The sequence below is a fragment of the Ipomoea triloba genome, chromosome 7 (genome assembly GCF_003576645.1).
Source record: "Ipomoea triloba cultivar NCNSP0323 chromosome 7, ASM357664v1".
NCBI lineage: Eukaryota > Viridiplantae > Streptophyta > Magnoliopsida > Solanales > Convolvulaceae > Ipomoea > Ipomoea triloba.
In genome coordinates this window covers 630,535-648,468 of record NC_044922.1, presented here as the reverse complement: position 1 = coordinate 648,468, position 17,934 = coordinate 630,535, and the positions used below count along the sequence as shown (strand labels likewise).

The 17,934-nt window shown below is 35.5% G+C and overlaps 3 protein-coding genes across 4 annotated transcripts in view; 2 read left to right on the top strand and 1 right to left on the bottom strand.

Annotated features, from left to right (window-relative positions):
* The first annotated feature begins 3,857 nt into the window (after positions 1-3,857).
* Positions 3,858-10,965, top strand: LOC116024976 (abscisic-aldehyde oxidase-like). Its single transcript, XM_031266026.1, has 10 exons — positions 3,858-4,110; positions 4,764-6,428; positions 6,916-7,175; positions 7,589-7,798; positions 7,967-8,185; positions 8,296-9,261; positions 9,359-9,454; positions 9,933-10,031; positions 10,138-10,327; positions 10,531-10,965. The coding sequence occupies exons 1-10, from the start codon at positions 3,939-3,941 to the stop codon at positions 10,743-10,745; spliced, it is 4,092 nt and encodes a 1,363-aa protein (XP_031121886.1). The 5' UTR covers positions 3,858-3,938; the 3' UTR covers positions 10,746-10,965.
* A 347-nt stretch (positions 10,966-11,312) lies between these two features.
* LOC116024784 (reticulon-like protein B11) lies at positions 11,313-13,806 on the bottom strand. Of its 2 annotated transcripts, XM_031265779.1 has the most exons (6): positions 13,635-13,802; positions 13,205-13,385; positions 12,880-13,021; positions 12,732-12,801; positions 12,474-12,650; positions 11,313-11,741 (listed from the first exon to the last, which is right to left on the bottom strand). In XM_031265779.1, the coding sequence occupies exons 1-5, from the start codon at positions 13,684-13,686 to the stop codon at positions 12,481-12,483; spliced, it is 615 nt and encodes a 204-aa protein (XP_031121639.1). In that variant the 5' UTR covers positions 13,687-13,802; the 3' UTR covers positions 11,313-11,741; positions 12,474-12,480. The 2 variants fall into 2 exon arrangements, with proteins under 2 accessions (XP_031121639.1, XP_031121638.1); XM_031265778.1 differs by having other exon boundaries at positions 12,732-13,021; positions 13,635-13,806.
* Positions 13,807-14,346: 540 nt separating this feature from the next.
* LOC116026130 (protein unc-50 homolog) overlaps positions 14,347-17,934 on the top strand; it is a 6,601-nt gene continuing 3,013 nt past the window's right edge. Inside the window, exons 1-5 of the mRNA XM_031267583.1 lie at positions 14,347-14,527; positions 15,901-15,968; positions 16,318-16,343; positions 16,931-17,021; positions 17,360-17,455. Coding sequence (XP_031123443.1) covers positions 14,438-14,527; positions 15,901-15,968; positions 16,318-16,343; positions 16,931-17,021; positions 17,360-17,455 — 371 coding nt within the window. The 5' untranslated portion in view covers positions 14,347-14,437. The remainder of the gene's footprint in view (positions 14,528-15,900; positions 15,969-16,317; positions 16,344-16,930; positions 17,022-17,359; positions 17,456-17,934) is intronic.

Genomic DNA, 17,934 nt, shown 5'->3' with positions numbered 1-17,934 from the left:
TTTTTGGTTTTTGGATGTGTCTAAAAAATTATGTCAACGGACATCATTTGTCATTAAATTAAAGAAATGACTTTTGTCAAAATTTGGTGAAAGTCGTTTTTCACAAACCAATCACAACATTGGTTCCTACCAGAAACCAGTACTACTGGTTTCCGTGGGAAACCAGATTTTTTTAATTTTTAATAAATAATAATATTATTTATTATTATTATAAATATTTTTATATTTTAAATAAAATAATTAAAATGTTTAATTATAAAATTGTGCTCATTTTTCAAAAAATAAACCAAATATATCAAGACAGATTTCAAAAAATGCAGTCAAACACTAAAAAATGAAATTATTTTCTGAAAAACTACTCTTTTTTCAGAAATCATTTTCTTAGTTTTCAAACACAGTCTACGTGGAAAGAGATAAGGATTACAACTAATTACATTAATGGTCCCCTCAATTTGTAATTAAATTATGTAGATCGATTTTTTATGTAAAACTTTTTATTTTATGGTGAGTGGGGGATGGAAATTCGAGTTCTAAAATTGTATTTAGCATTTCACGTGATTTGCTATTATTTTAAGATTATAATAAGAATTATCAATATCCAAATAAATACCTGCATGCACTAAATAGTAGTAAATACCAATAATAATGATAGATGTAAGGACCATCTATCCCAAGAGAAAGTCAAATTCTATTTTCCAACCAATGGAATCCAAAGTCCAAACCTAAATAAATCTTCCACATTTCCCATCAATCCCAACTTCCAAGGGAGCCAATTGATAAAATACAAAATCAGTAATAATAATAATAATAATAATTACAATGTAAATTGGTATCACCATCGTGTCTCTTGTTGCATCACATATATATAATTCAAAATTCATTCACTTTAGAATTATATTGAGTGCAAACAATACCATTAACGATTGATAATTTATATTATATGTCTTAATTCGATTACAGGTAGATAATATAAAATAAAGAAAAGTGTAACTCAATTTTTTTTTTTATCAATCAAAGTATACCATTGCACGTTAGTGTTCAAAAATTTTGAAATAAGAAGTGAAATTTTTTTTCATAAAATTAATAGAGTACAAGACAAGTATTGTGGATCTAGATTCAATTATTTATCACCAGACAATGTCATGATCATACAGTTCTAGAGAGGAAAAAACTAATCTTAGGAAACACTTCATAGTTTTCCCCTAAACATGCCCAAGATCACCAAAAAGTTTTGACAAAGAATTCACAATATTAAGTTCTCTTTTTAATTAAAAAAAAATACGAGTGAGAATTAGGAATGGTTATGGGGTGAGTACCTGCTTATTTAATAATTAAATTTCAAATTTTAATTTGATTATTTATATTATTACTCTTATATATTTGAATTTAATTAAACTTAATTACCCGTATTCGTATATTTAAAGGAAATATTAGGTATTTGGAGCTATTGTTGAGACAACTATACAACTTTCACAAATCATTCATTCAGAACTTATTCTTCTCAACTTGAATATTTATCACATCCTTATGAAAAATACATTAGATCGTCAATTTCATTTCTATGCATCTAATAAAATTATATCATATTAAATAATATAAAAATAAAAGTATTACTCCGTACAATTTAATCTGACATAAAATATATTTATGAAAAATTATTTATGATATAATAATTTTTTCCCTAATTATATTAGTCTTAAGTTATGTTTAAGAGAAAGAGTAGTTAAAATAGTTTCAACGATAAACTATTTTATTGTTCATCAAAATTATATATAAATAAATAAATCTATTACAATCTTAATTGTTTTCAACCAAAATACCCAAGTGCAATTAAAGAGACAAAACACTAAAGCCACACATTGAGGGCTAAATGCATATGTCCAAAGAGGAATAAATAGATAGGGATTAAGTATTTTTCTTTCACAAACCTACCCCCACCTCACAAATTTGTTAGTTAATTTATCTAGTTATATAATTGGTTCAATATTTTTTTTAAAAAAAAAGTTTTATTGTCACACTATTCTAGTGAAGCTGACACTCGAACTCGTAACCTCCCATTTGAGAAAGTCACTTCATGCCGCTTGATCACAAAAATGTTAAGAGGTAAAATTATGATAAGAATATAGTATTGGCAGACAAAAAAGGGAGGAATCGAAGTCTGAGGAGACCACTACATCATTACAGATCATTTTCTGTCTAATTGTCAATTGCTGGTGGATATCTAATCTATCATAACATTAATCCTTTCCAATTTCTCTTTGTTTCTTTCTTTCTATATGCTTCAATTCTTTAGCTAACTATAAAAAAAAAGTCTCTGTAACACATTTCTAAGTGCACAGAAACATAAATTTGCCAGATGTAGCAAGCTCCAAGTTGATGGTCCAAATCTTTGGACCACATGATGATTGGAATGCTAACTCCATTAAATGTTTACTCCTACCATGTTGTAAACAATCAAGTTCAAGAATATAATACCACTATAGTAAAAGTTGGAAAGTTTTAAGGTTATTATCGGTATTTGTGTTTAATGTACGAAATACAATCATGTATGTCTACTTTAATATTGCGGGTTAAAAGTTGATTGAATTGTTTACGACTTCAAAAATATACATAATATAATTGTATTCTTTTAAAATAATCTATTTATTTTTGAGTAACTAGGAAAATTCACAGCCACTATTTGAAGATGTGTGCTAAGTAATGACAATTAACTACAAGGAGATAAACCGATTTAGATTGTCCATAACTGAAGGACACAAAAATTTAATATTTGATTTAATAAATCCACAATTAAAGAGCATAAATCAATTTCTGATTGCCCAATAATAATGTGATGTGAAGTTTAAAAGTGTGGGGTAGGCCAAAGATCTTGTGGTCAAGCGGCACCCGGTGTATACTCTCATGTCGAAGGGAGTGGGTTCGAGTCTTAGTGGAGGCATCTATTGACTCTTTGTGCTTCTGTAAATCGCCAATCATAATTAAAATTAATTGATAATTAATAAATGATGACTAAATCTTTAATTATATTATTAATAAATCGACAATCATAATAAATGATGACTAAATCTTTAATTATATTATTAATAAATCGACAATCATAATTAAAATTAATTGATAATTAATAAATGACGACTAAATCTTTAATTATATTATTAATAAATCGACAATCATAATTAAAATTAATTGATAAATGTTACGTTACAACTTTATTTAGTTAATTATATTATGAATAAATCAATGACCACTATTAAAATTGATTGGTAATTCTATTTGGTAAAATATTTAATTATATTATTAATAAATCAACTATCAACTATTATAATTAAAAGGAAAAAGTGTCAAATAGGCCACTGAACTTATTGCTTTTGTGCAATTGAGCCATTGAACTTAAAAAGTGTGCAGTTCAACCATCAAATAAGTAAAATTTGTGCAATTGGACAACTATTACAAAAAATTTCTGGTAAAATCCAATTATATTACTAACATATATGTATTAAGAGTGACATTTTCTTCTACCATACTAGTTGGGAGTCAATATTGAAATGTTTTTAACTCAAATTGAATTAAATTTTTTTGTAAAAATGGTCCAATTGCACAAATTTTGCTTGTTTGATGGTTGAATTGCACACTTTTTAAGTTCAATGGACCAATTGCACAAAAGCGATAAGTTCAATGGCCTATTTGACACTTTTTCCTAATTAAAATCAATTGATACCTATAATGAGAGAGTCTTTTTAGTAGTAAAATATATGAGAATCTTGAAGAGTGGCAAGCTGACTGTCACGGTCACTTTAACTCTTTAAGCCGAAAAGTAAGAGGGAATTGAAGGTAGTACACACTATTACATATCAAAAGTTCAAAGTTCTGTTTTTTGCTATAAACACTTCATTTGGTTCACCACCCAAAGCCAGAAGTGACTTGTGGAGGAAAAAAAGCAAATGGATAAGCTGAAAGATGCAGCAATTACTGTTAGTAAAGTAAGTGGGAATTTGGTGTTTGCAGTGAATGGCGAGAGGTTTGAGCTCCCAAGTGCTGACCCTTCCACCACTTTGCTCCACTTCTTGCGCTCCCACACGCGTTTCAAGAGTCCCAAACTTGGCTGTGGTGAAGGTACATATAAATAATTTATGTATGTATGTAACTGATAATCTAATGTTCCTGCATATATGAATCAAGAATGATATGATTCATGGTTTTCTTGATATGGGAATGTGTTTTTGTTGATGGGTCTTTGGCTTTTCCTATTTTGGTTCTTCAGGCAGTGCTGTCTTGCCTTTTTTTGGTTTGTCTTTCCTAATTTATCTGTTGTATTAAAGGGGGAAGGGGCTATCCTAATCTGAAAGGAAGAAACTTTTTTTGTTTTACTTAGCTTGGAATATCATCTTCTGATTAGTTTTGAATATCTATTTCTGGGTTTGTTTTGTTCTTGAACTGTTTGCTGCCATGGAATTTTGCCATTCTCATTAATTGGGTTTTGTTGGAATAGTTTGCAGTGATTACTAATGTCTAGTTGGGAATCCAATTCATAGTTAAGGTTTATGGTAAAAACAAGATTGCCCTTTAAAATCAGTTGCTTTATGTGGTTCAGTATAAAAATGAGAAATTTTAAAATAGATAGTTATTTTCTTTGATTTTGACAGCAAAAAGGCTTCAGAGGGCTTTTGGCCTCCTGAATTTGAGGTTTTCTTGATATAATTCTATGCTTTAGTCAATGAATGATATTTGAGAGTGAAGATTTGATGATTGGATTTGAACGATTGCAGGTGGTTGTGGTGCATGTGTTGTCCTTCTGTCAAAATATGACCCTCTGAGCGAACGAGTTGAAAGTTATACGGTTAGTTCTTGTCTTACGCTTCTTTGCAGTATAAATGGCTGTTCAGTTACAACGAGCGAGGGCTTTGGAAACAACAAGGATGGTTTCCACCCGATTCATCAAAGGTTTGCCGGTTTCCATGCTTCTCAATGTGGCTACTGCACTCCTGGGATGTGCGTTTCTTTGTTCTCGGCTCTTGTCAATGCTGACAAGCTTAATCGGCCAGAACCCCCACCGGGATTCTCCAAGCTGACTGCCTCTGAAGCTGAAAGGGCTATAGCGGGGAATCTTTGTCGTTGTACTGGATATCGGCCTATAGCTGATGCCTGCAAAAGTTTTGCAGCTGATATCGATATCGAGGATTTGGGGTTTAATTCCTTTTGGAGAAAGGGTGATAACCCGGAGGCGAAAGTAAGTAAATTGCCTTTTTATGATCCAAGTAGCGATATTTGTACCTATCCCGAGTTTTTAAAAACAGAATGCAAGTCTACAGTTCATCTCGATTCTGAAAGATATCCTTGGAACACTCCCGTTAGTTTGGAGGAGCTCCAAGGCTTGTTGGGCTCTTATATGGCGGAAAATGGTACAAGTGTTAAGCTCGTTGTAGGTAATACAGGGATGGGCTATTATAAAGAACTTGAAGGATATGACAAATACATTGACCTTAGGTATATCCCCGAACTATCATTAATTAAAAGAGACCACTCGGGAATTGAAGTTGGAGCTGCAGTTACTATCTCTAAACTTATTTCGAACCTGAAGGAGGGAAATAAAATCAATTCGGGCTCATCTGGTGAGCTTGTCTCTGAAAAAATTGCTGACCATTTGGAGAAAATTGCTTCGGGTTTCGTTAGAAACTCGGCTAGCATTGGGGGAAACTTGGTCATGGCACAGAAGAATCAGTTTCCTTCCGATATAGCTACGTTGCTTCTTGCCGTGGGCTCAAGTGTTACTATAATGATAGGTCAGAGATGCGAGAAACTCACATTGGAGAAGTTCCTTGAAAGGCCAGCATTAGACTCGAGAACTGTGCTACTGAGTGTGTGGGTCCCATTTCGGACACCGAAATCCAAATTGCTGTTTGAAACTTATCGAGCTGCACCTAGACCCCTCGGAAATGCATTGCCATATGTGAATGCTGCCTTCTTGGCCGACGTTTCTCCCACCGAAAATGGATATCTGGTCAATTATGTCAAGTTGGCTTTTGGGGCTTTTGGAACCAAACATGCAATACGGGCAACAAAGGTCGAGGATTATCTAACCGGGAATATATTAAGTGCCAATGTTTTGTACGAAGCACTTAAACTAGTAAAGGCAACTGTGGTGCCTGAACCTGGCACATCTCATTCCGAGTACCGGTCAAGCTTAGCTGCCAGTTTCATTTTCAAATTCTTTCATGGCTTCATTGGTGTTGATCCCACAATTTCTCGTGGTTTACCTGCTAATATCACTACTTTTATAGAGGAGAACTCCAAAGTAAGTAACGATAATTACTTTTGCCCGAGTGAAAAGCGGGCATTGCTATCCTCTGCAAAGCAGGTTGTGGAGTTCAATAAAGAGTACTATCCCGTGGGTGAACCAATAATAAAAGCTGGAGCTGCCATACAAGCTTCTGGTTTGTACTTCGTAACACCCTTAATCCCTTATTGTTCTGTTGCACCTTGTTCATGGGAAACTCAAGTTTTTGTCAAAGTTTTGCATATGTTTGTTGAGCATATATAATATATAAACATAAATGTACAGTCCAACTATCAAGTTAGGTTTTTAGTTGAGATGGAACACATGTTTCAAATTGGTATCAGAGACAACCCTAGTCCAACTATGGTCCACGTGTTGCTTGGAGCCCGTCAAAAAGTAACTGGCTCACACACGTGAGGGGGCGTGGTTTTATTAATGCTGATAAATGTGACATTTATTGTTTCTTGGATCTTGAGAGTTTAAAGACCGACATAATTTAAGATTATAGCCATGAGTTTCTTGTAGTTAGAAAAGAAATAAGATTGTAACATATCTATATAGTATGGCATATTTTCTTCTTCTACAGATGCATTCGGTTCAGCAACATTAAGACAGTAACGTTTGTTCTTTGTTCTTCTTTTCAGGTGAAGCTGTTTATGTAGACGACCTTCCATCTCCACCAAACTGCTTATATGGGGCGTTTATTTATAGTACACAACCTTTAGCACGGGTAAAGGGAATTAAATTTGAGTCTAATTCACTGCCAAATGGAGTTGTTGATGTTATCACTTTCAAAGATATTCCAACTGGAGGGCAGAATGTCGGGTCTAAAACCCTGTTTGGCACCGAACCTCTATTTGCTGATGATCTTACCAGATGTGCGGGTGACCGAATTGCTTTTGTGGTGAGCCATATTTTCGTTTTTAAAAATTTTTCAGCAAAGCTTGGATTTATGCAATATTTACTTCTCAAGCACCCCATGAACTATATATACATATATATATATATATATATATATATATATAGGCTTGTGTTCATATGAGAACCATGTCTTAGGTGAGAACCAGTGCATGAGTGCTCACAATCTATTACATGAGTGCACACAATCTACTATACGAATGCACACAATCTACTATATGAATGCACACAATCTATTCTCAGGCATGCCTGGATGACGGTGGAGACCTTGGAGTAGTTGCGTGTACATTCGTGTAGTAGATTGTGTGCGAGTTCTCAACTAAGGCACGGTTCTCATATGATCCTCAATCTATATATATTGCTGTATTTTTAGTGCGAGAACTGAACTTACGTGTCCAGGTTGCAGACAGTCAGAGACACGCAAATGCAGCAGCAAGCATTGCTATAGTTGAATATGATACAGAAAATTTAGATCCTCCTATCTTAACTGTTGAGGATGCGGTTAAGAAATCGAGCTTTTTTGAAGTCCCGCCATTTCTATACCCAAAAAATGTTGGTGATTTCTCGAAAGGAATGGCTGAAGCAGACCACAAGGTTCTCTCAGCAAAGGTAGTATCGAGTATTTTTACTATTCGAATACCTCGATAAAGTTCCCTGAATCATCATTATCTGCATTGTATTGGCACTCTCCACTGATTTGTTCTCAAAGTAAACGATTTATCTGAAATGGAACGAATTGTTAAAATATATTTGCGTGTTCTTGATTGTCATTTCCAGATTAGTCTTGGGTCACAGTACTACTTCTATATGGAGACACAGACTTCTCTATCGGTTCCCGATGAAGACAACTGCATGCTTGTATATAGTTCAAGTCAGTGCCCCGAGTTTGCACAGAGCGTGATTGCCAGTTGTCTCGGTGTTCCTGAGCATAATATTCGCGTGATTACAAGAAGGGTTGGAGGAGGGTTCGGTGGCAAGGCAATCAGAGCAATGCCCGTAAGTAGGAAAAAAAAAACAATTAGCAATTCCTTTTGAATTTGGATTTTGAAAATGTAATTAGGAAAAAAGACTGATTGATTTGTGGATTTCGGTGTCTGATGTCATAGGTCTCCACAGCGTGTGCGCTTGCTGCTAACAAATTGCAGCGCCCCGTCAGGATATACCTTGACCGAAAGACGGACATGATCATGGCGGGTGGGAGGCATCCTATGAACGTAACTTACAGTGTCGGGTTCATGTCGAGTGGAAAGATAACAGCTTTACACCTCGATATACTGATAGATGCCGGGATAAGTGTAGATATAAGCCCGATTATACCGAGTAACTTGATTGGGGTACTTAAAAAATATGATTGGGGCGCCTTATCTCTTGATGTGAAGGTGTGCAAGACGAATCATTTTAGCAAGTCAGCAATGCGGGGACCTGGCGAGGTACAAGGATCGTTTATTGCTGAGGCGGTAATGGAACATGTGGCGTCTGTACTCTCGATGGAAGTGGATTGTGTCCGAAGCAAAAACCTACACACTTTCGAGAGTCTTAGTGTATTCTATGGAAATATTGCGGGTGAATTGGTAGATTATACTTTGCCTGCTATTATGGACAAGCTCGCTATATCTTCAAACTTGTTAGAAAGAACTAAGATGATCGAGCAGTTCAACGAGAAAAACGTGTGGAAGAAACGGGGTATTTCTAGGGTTCCGGTTGTGATTCACCTTATGCATAGACCAACTCCCGCAAAAGTAAGCATATTGATGGATGGGTCTATCGTTGTAGAGGTCGGAGGGATTGAATTGGGACAAGGGCTCTACACGAAGGTAAAACAGATGGCTGCCTATGGTCTCGGTTTGATTCAATGTAATCAAACTCAAGACCTCGTGGACAAAGTGCGGGTCATACAATCGGACACCTTGAGCTTAGTACAAGGCGGGTTTACCGCTGGAAGTACTACATCAGAATCGAGCTGCGAAGCCGTAAGGCTTTGCTGCAATGTCCTCGTCGAAAGACTGACCCCCCTGAAGACGAAGTTGCAGGAACAAACAGGTTCTGTCGATTGGAATACGCTGATTCTCCAGGTTGCTTTCCTCACTACCTAATATAAGTCAGCATTTCATATTACGTTTAACCTTTGGGAAACTATTGAGACTTGTCGATTTTTTCTGCCCGTTACAGGCACATGTTACAGCTGTAAACTTAGCTGCAAATTCCTACTACGTTCCGGGGCTCAGTTCCATGAGTTATTTGAATTACGGGGCTGCTGTTAGCGAGGTAACCTTACTAGTCTTTACCTGTATTGAGGTGTAGAGTAACGTTAACTATCATTCTCGTTATCAGTTTAAACTTTTGGTTAAGACAGAACACATGATATTAGAGCTAAACGAAAAATATAAACTTTTAGGTAAGACAGAACACGAGATATTAGAGCTAAACGAAAGATATAAACTTTTAGTTAAGACAGAACACGAGATATTAGAGCTAAACGAAAGATATAAACTTTTAGTTAAGACAGAACACGTGATGTTAGAGCTAAACGAAAGATATAAATAGACTATGTTAATGCTACCCGCCTACCCGGTAAAGAACTATGTCACGAGTTCTTAAGCCTTTAGTTAAGATAGAACGCATTCTTCAATTCTCTTCGGCATCTTATCTAGGCAGGATAATATTCTTTCGGATTACATTACAAAGCTGGGTGTCTGCAATGCGACAATTCAAAACTAACTAAACAATTTGTTGGGCGTTGCAGGTGGAAATAGATATTCTGACTGGAGAATCCAGAATTTTGCAAACGGATATTATATATGATTGTGGACAGAGCTTGAACCCCGCTGTTGATATGGGACAGGTCACGCTCCACATATTGGATCTGTGCATTTCCATCTTAATTTGTATGCATTTGTTGTTATGCCTAGCTTCTAATTTGTACGGTAGTAAAATGTTGTCTGTTGCAGATTGAAGGGGCTTTTGTTCAGGGAATCGGGTTTTTTATGCTAGAAGAGTATCTTACAAATGAGGATGGACTGGTGGTTTCTGATGGCACTTGGACATATAAGATCCCGACAATTGACACTATCCCGGAACAGTTCAATGTCGATGTACTCAACAGTGGACATCACCAAAACCGCATTCTCTCATCTAAAGGTGTGTTTCCATCTAATCTAATCTTTTAAAGCTATTCAACTTGTGTTTCTATGCCTAATGGAAAGATGAACACTTAAAACAGCAAGAATACCTGTTAAAACCCTCGCTCTCTCTTGTGATAAAGTATCTGCATTTACACTCACCATCTATGCCCACGCCTGTTCAACGAGCATTTGGTTGACAGATTTCCTGACCTTTTGCAGCTTCAGGGGAGCCACCGCTTCTTCTGGCAGCTTCAGTCCACTGTGCAACGAGGGCAGCCATCAAGGAAGCCCGAAAACAGCTCAAAGGTTGGGGCAAGCTAGACGGGCTCGATTCAGACTTTCATCTGGAGGTCCCTGCTGTGTTGCCTGTTGTGAAGACACATTGTGGCCTGGATTATGCTGAGAAATTCCTGGAATTTTTGCTAGGGCATTAATCTATAGCTCAACACTTTACCTATGATAGATCATATAGTCATATAGATAGATGCCTGGAAGATTTAATAAAGTGCAAGCTGTAATACATTGATTACAACAACAACAATATCAATAATTTGTAATAGTTACAATAGTGGCTTTGATTGTTTGTAAATGGACAGAGGAATAAATTTATGAAATTTTCAATATATCCATACTCCTTAATTGGAGTAGTTGTTACTTTTTTTTTTTTTTTAGATTCATTACCTTTGTCCTCGTAGACATAACTTTAATGTAAAAAGTGAAGATTGATCTGATCCATTTATTTCATCAATTTAAGTAGATCAACTGTTGATGATTGCTAAAATATAAGAAGAAAAAAGCCAGGTTCTATTTTATAAATATTGTAAACTCAGTAACAATTATAAAATTAACCTAATATTTTTTTTTACTAAAACTCCAACTATTGATGAATCCCAATAGACATCTGGTATAAATTCTTACATTTTCCAAGACTATGTTCTCATTTGAACCATCTTTTATATATATACGCATACATAGAGAGAGAGACACACACACAAACAATATGGGTACCCAAAAAATATGGGTGCAAATTGCACCTAGTCTTAGACTCAAATTTACAAAGGCATGAAACTGAAGAAGAGTCTTCTGCCACCCAAAAAGGGTAGAGCTTAAAGAGTTGCAGTGGAAAACATTACTTAGAACAGAAATCTGAAATAACCTTTGTGAACAAACAACCTTTCCAGCATGGTTGGAAACATGCCTTGTTCAAATTCCAAACTCAAGTTGCCACAAAGAGGTACTTAGTACCAGATGAAGAAGTAATGCATTATCCACAATTAGTTACATCAACTGTCAAGGACTCGTGAAAACACCGATTACAAAAATAGGGCATTTGCATGTATCAGCACTTCCTAAACTATTCAGGTGAATGGGCAGTCGATTGCACTCAACTTCTTGTTCACGACACCCGTGGTATGTAGAAGCTAAATTCCCTGAACCAAAAAAAGCGTGAAACAATACAGTATGTAAGTTTAAAAGCATTAACAAGAGTGACAGGACCCCAGTCCCCACGGAAAAAAAAAACAACTAATCCCAAGAGCTTGTTAACACAGGTTACACAGCCACCTGGGGACTGCCACCAAAAAAAAAAGTGAGCAGAAAACACCCTATAAAAAATATATATTTCCTGGATTACAAAACAACTATCTTTCAGCATGTGAAATCTCCATGTGAGCCCACCATTCTACTGCATTCAGATTTTAGGATTTTACAGTTGCATTACAAACTTTTTAAGGACGTTAACACTTTAATATAGTGATGCTTGAACTGTAACTGAATGTGATGTTTCAACTTAGCTGGCCTAAAAGACATCTCACACATTTTAACATATATTGTTGTGAGCACAAACAATTTAAAATTTTGGTTTCAATGTAACAACGTGAAGAATTACATCTCAACAAGAAGAAGATAACATTGTTCACATCTATGCAATACCAATATAGTGCAGCTTTTGCCAATGACCTTGTGGTTGAGTGGCATGGGTCTATGACTTTAAGGCAGAAGGTTACAATTTTGATCTCTTTCCCTCTCATATGTAAAAATAAAAATAAATACTCCATAATAAATAATAATAGTGCAGCTTTGTCAACTCCCTGTCAAGAATGTTTGGTACCTAAGACAATAGGCTTACATGAAAGAGAAAGGGAGAGGGAGAGAGGGAGTACCTTACGACTACTGAATCTTCTTTTCTTTGTTTAGGTGCATAGGAATCTTTTTCAAAATTGCGTCATCGATTTTCTTATACTGTGATAGGATGATGTTATGTGCCAAAATCAGCTTATCGTCAATTTGATCTTGGTATTTCTCATATAGAGGAGGTATTGCTAGACTGAAAATAACCCCTGAAACAGAACAATTTTCATATAAATGCAGGGAAAAGCCTCCAACAGAATGTTGGAAAACAAAGCAGCTAAAAAGCTCACCCAAGTAGACCAGAGTAAGAAAGTTGAAGAAGCTTCCAACATACGATATCACCCACAAGCCAAAAGCAACCTGCCAAACCAGTAATAACGTAAACAAGCAGATTCTTGAATGGAACTTGGCAAACAAAACCATGAGATCTAAAAGCACCTGAACAAAGAGCCTAATGTTCCCTCCAATTGCAATGTCATGTGCAATCGTGAGCACATGGTTAACCCAAACACGCATCACTTCACCAGCATTTGCAATGAATTCCTCCGAAACCTCCATATCAGGAAGGGGAGGTAAAGGTCTAAAATTAGGAAGTATGCATCAATCACATGATTAAGAACTCCAAATAACTAAGACCCCATAATGAATGCAGACTCTACTTCCTGACTATCAGTAGATTAAATTCAATCATCAAACAGCATGTATTGAAATCCACACTAATTCTAATACAGTACACATCAGAGCAAATAAGATTGACTGTCACCTGTTGAGAAGTGATGCAGATTTAGCCCAGAAAAAGAGAATTAAAACTAGAAGCAATAGCACATTGGCCACAAACGACAGTAGATTATAGCCGGCTCGTTCAAATAGGAACCAAAGGAAAGTGGAACCTACAAGCACGGTGACACTCCCATACCATCTTCTCCACAGCAACACATCCGCAACTGCCACAGAAACGGATCGCACAATATCCACTTAGTATACTCTACCAAACACACAGAATATTCATTTCGATCAACACGACAGTAAATACACGAATTTGCTATTTTCTCTGAAACATATACACATCTAATTGATTAAAAAGAATCAGTGATGTGATGAACTTGGCATTTCAAATCGAATTCAAGCTATAGTACTGCTCTTATCGTGTATATATTTGCGAAGTTAGCAACGGAAGTAGTGGAGATGAGGACCTGCGCCACCGCCGAGAGCGTGATGGACGAATGACTGACGAGATTCTACCATGGCGATTAGGGTTTCTGATCGGAGGAATCGAAGATGCAGAGAGAGAGAGAGAATCGGTTGAAGAATCTTCAAGGAACGAGAATGGTTGCAGTGGCAGTTGGTAAATAAGTTTCAAAGGTGGCTGAGAATTCAGAGCAGACCATTTAAAATAATAAAAAAAAATTCAGGAAATGGCAAAACTGTGGAGAGTTACCGAATTTTGTATTATTAGAAAATTTTACAACAATTTAACAATTTGGAACAGTTTTTTTTTTTTTTTTAAAGTTCTACAAACTCTATTACATTGTAATATCTGTCTATACATACTTTCTCATTTTTTTTCACTGATGCTCAAACCTACTCTCGTCCATATGAGAGTGTAAACCGAGTATCACTAGAGCATAAGGTATTTGACACTTTTAATTTTATTTTTTTTTAAATACTACTTATCTCTATTACAATGCAGTATCTGTGTATAACTACTTCTCTAGCATATTCACCAAGGCTTTTGAGTAGAATTCAGTAAAGCGCTGCGCCATATTCATCGACGACGTTTAACATCCTTTGGGCCCTTTTCAAAAAAAAAAAATCCCTTGGGCCGAAGCATTTTCACATTGGGCTGGGCCCACATTTGCTAGCCTACCAAACAAACAGTCCATCGCAGACTCACCGGTCGAGAGAGAGAGAGAGAAACAGAAATAGAAACGAGCTTGCAGAAACTGATTAGTTCTCCGATCAACGACCGCCGGAGAAGAATAAGGAGAAGGAGAAGATGCTTCCCACGAATTCATCAAAAGGGAGAACGAGCTCTTATGCTCGACAGAATCCCGTTTTCCCTCAATACATCCGCAGAATAGTCAAGGTTCAATTCTCAATCGCTCTCGTCTTTCCGTTTCTGTTAATGTATACATGTTTGTGAGCACTGTATCTGTGTCTGCGGACGTGTACGTACATGTATGCGTGTTGCTTTACTTTGCGCGTCGATCAGATCTCCGATCCTAGCTCCCCTGTGCATCGGCAATTCGCATTTGTGCTTCCTGCGGCTACTATCTCGAAGTTCTCCTTACATTGCTTTTGCGGAATCTAATGTAAATGTACAGATATATTAAGATTATGAAATCTATACTAGACTGTAATTCTGATTCTGAATTTCAGTTACTGCTTTATTAGGCCATCATGTTTGGTAAAGGATTATGATTATCTAATCTATAATATATCCATAATATAATAAAATAAGCTTTGCCATATTAGTTCACATGCAAGGTGGATTTAATTAAAGTGATGTGAAGTTTGGATGGTCAATTTTGTTTTCTTTTGCACTTATAATGTTTTGCCAAAGAAATAAAGGTCATGGATTGTGCTCTAACTGAATTAGAACAGCAGGTTAAGGCTTCAGTGTAGTGAGAATGAGTGGTCGAATAGTAGTTTGGTTCAGCTCTTTCCTTCTTGACAAATTCAGTTTGTTTTTTTTTTTTTTTTTTTTAAAGTTATTTAAAGCATAAAACTGGAGCTTATTAAAAAGGAGGTTTCTTTCTCTTCTGTTCCCTTCAAAGCTTTCTCACATTTTAAACATTTGGCAACAACTTCTATATTTAGAGTAGACAAAGTCGAAAATAAGCTAGTTTGAACAAGTCATTAGGTTGTTAGAGCTGAAAACTAAAGTTACTTGCTTCACAAGTGGTTTATTTTGACGCACATCAAAAGAAAAATATTACACTATTTTTTGTGAGTTGATATGTTGCTGCACAATGAGTATGAATCTCCCATGGATCCATCATCTACATTATACTAACTTCATGCTAAGGGCATTTGGCTGGAATTCTCCTTGCAAATAAGGAAATGAGATAAAGTTGAACAGAGTGCAGAGATACCATTATTTCTTTTCCATTTATCTTGAAATTGGTGTGCATTATTTGTTTAAGTGTTTATGGGCTTGATTTATGCTTTCAACTTAGTTTTGGTTTCGTAAACAATTTCATTCCTTGTTGTCTGCAATCCACTCAGACCATCTAACATAGCTTTGAAATTTTTGACTTCTGATAATTAAACTATATTTTAGAAGCATATTATTCAAGTGTTTCAACACGTAACACTTAGAAACCCACCTAGAGCTCTCAATATTGCTAATTTATGCATTCAAACCAACCATCAGCCTTCAGCAAATGATGTAATTTTGTAATTCTTATTATTCTTTTCTCTCAATTTAACATTTATGTAATTATGTTACTCTCACAGTGGCAACAAATGGACATTGAATATACTTTCTGGCAAATGCTTAACCTATGCACCTCTCCAAAAGTGGTGTAAGTATTTATCTGTTTCTCTCAATTTAACATTTTTGTTTTTGTTGCTTGTCTTCTGGATCTATAATTCTATATGCTGCACTTTCATCCTTAATCTTTTTGCATGTGTACTTATACTATTAATTAAGCAGGTAACATCACTTCTTTCACAGTATATGGGTACATGAAAACTTTTGATTAAATTGTGCTTTTTGGAATATATGCTGTTTGATCATGGAGAAATGAGAATAGGGGTTTCCAAGAATTGACAGCATTTTAAATATTTAATTCACATCTTTATTGTCTTAAAAAAAAATCTTATTTACTCTGGTTTTGGTTCTGCATTTTGCATGTGCAACTACTGATGCAGATATCAGCACACTAAATACCACAAACGTAAGTCTTATTGATTTATATTCTATTTATGGGCATTCATGCACTTGCCTTTTTGGTTCTTCTTATTGTTTTATATATTCTATTTCCCAGCATTAATGTAATTGCTTTTCTGATACTTTGGAACTGGAAAGTAATCTACTGCGATATTTCCCTTATTCCTAACCGTTTAGCTGCATGCTTTAGAGGAGTATTATTTGAAGCACATATTACTGGTTGAACTAGCTAGAATTGGTAGCTTTTTTGCTGGGTGGAGCACTGGAGCTGATAAGCTCAAGCATTTTTTTTCTTGAAAGCTCATGCTGCTGCTTGCATTTGCCTGCTTGCCAGACTAAGCCCAAGAACATAAATGTGCTATTCTTAAAGTAACAACTAACAGTTGTTAAAATTCATACCAGGATATATCAAACTCTGATCAGTCTTTTTCTTTGATAATAAGGAAGCTGAGTTTGAACTCAATGATTGCTGCTGAGCTTTGAAATGAATTGTCTGATCCATTACCTTTTTCTATTACACACAGCTTCCTTGATTTGCATGGATTGATTGGTTTCCTAACTTATATGTGGTTAAACAATATATTTTGACTGCAGAAACAAAGAACCAATGGGCTCGTGATGATCCTGCATTTGTTGTAATATGCAGTCTTCTTTTGATAGTTGCTACTTTAGCTTACTGTGCTGCGTAAGTATCCATTACTAAAGACAAGAACACTGAACACCTTTTAACTTCACTAAGTTTTGTCACTTATGGAACTCTAAATATGTAATTTTGAAATTGTATCAACGGAAATAACAGAACTTCATTGGTGTTAAGGATGGGGGACAAAAGGCAAATTAGCACTTTAGTGAAATTAACCCTTAATTTTATCATAGCATTCCATAATTTAATTCCATGCTAATACCTTCCATTTACTGCCATTTCATGGGTTGTGCTTTCTTATATAAAAAATACTCAAAATTTTCCTTCACATATGCTCCATGATGCTTACTACATTTGTTTGTCTTTCATTTTTGTTTCAGGTATGACCATAGTGCAGGGCATGCTGTTTTTGTAATTATCTCAGTGTTGCTTTTTCATTTTTTAGTAGCTGGAGCTGTATTGGCTACATGTTGTTGGTAAGAGCCAATAGTTAACCTAATCACACACAATCATTCTCTAATCTCTTTTTCACATTTTTGTGAAAATGAATCTCCTTTTTTGTTCTGACAACAGCAGCTGCAGAGAATTCTTCCTCACTTTTTCATTCTGACTCTTGGTCTTTGGTTGGTCCATGTATTATTGTCTCTTCTACTTCCCATTTGTGTTCCCTAAGAATCTTTGATACAATACAGATTCTGCTACCAATATACTTAGTTATCTTATTTCCTAGTTTATTAGTAGTTGCCTATTTTACTTTAGGTACCAATATACTTAGTTATCTTATTTCCTAGTTTATTAGTAGTTGCCTATTTTACTTTAGGTAAGCATATTTTAGAATAGTGTTTCCTTATGTCTTAAGCTTTTAACTCCTATATATAGGGAGAATATTAGATTGTCTTGGTAAGTTGGAATTGAATAAAATCAAAAGGAAGTTTCTTCCACCAACTTCTCTCTC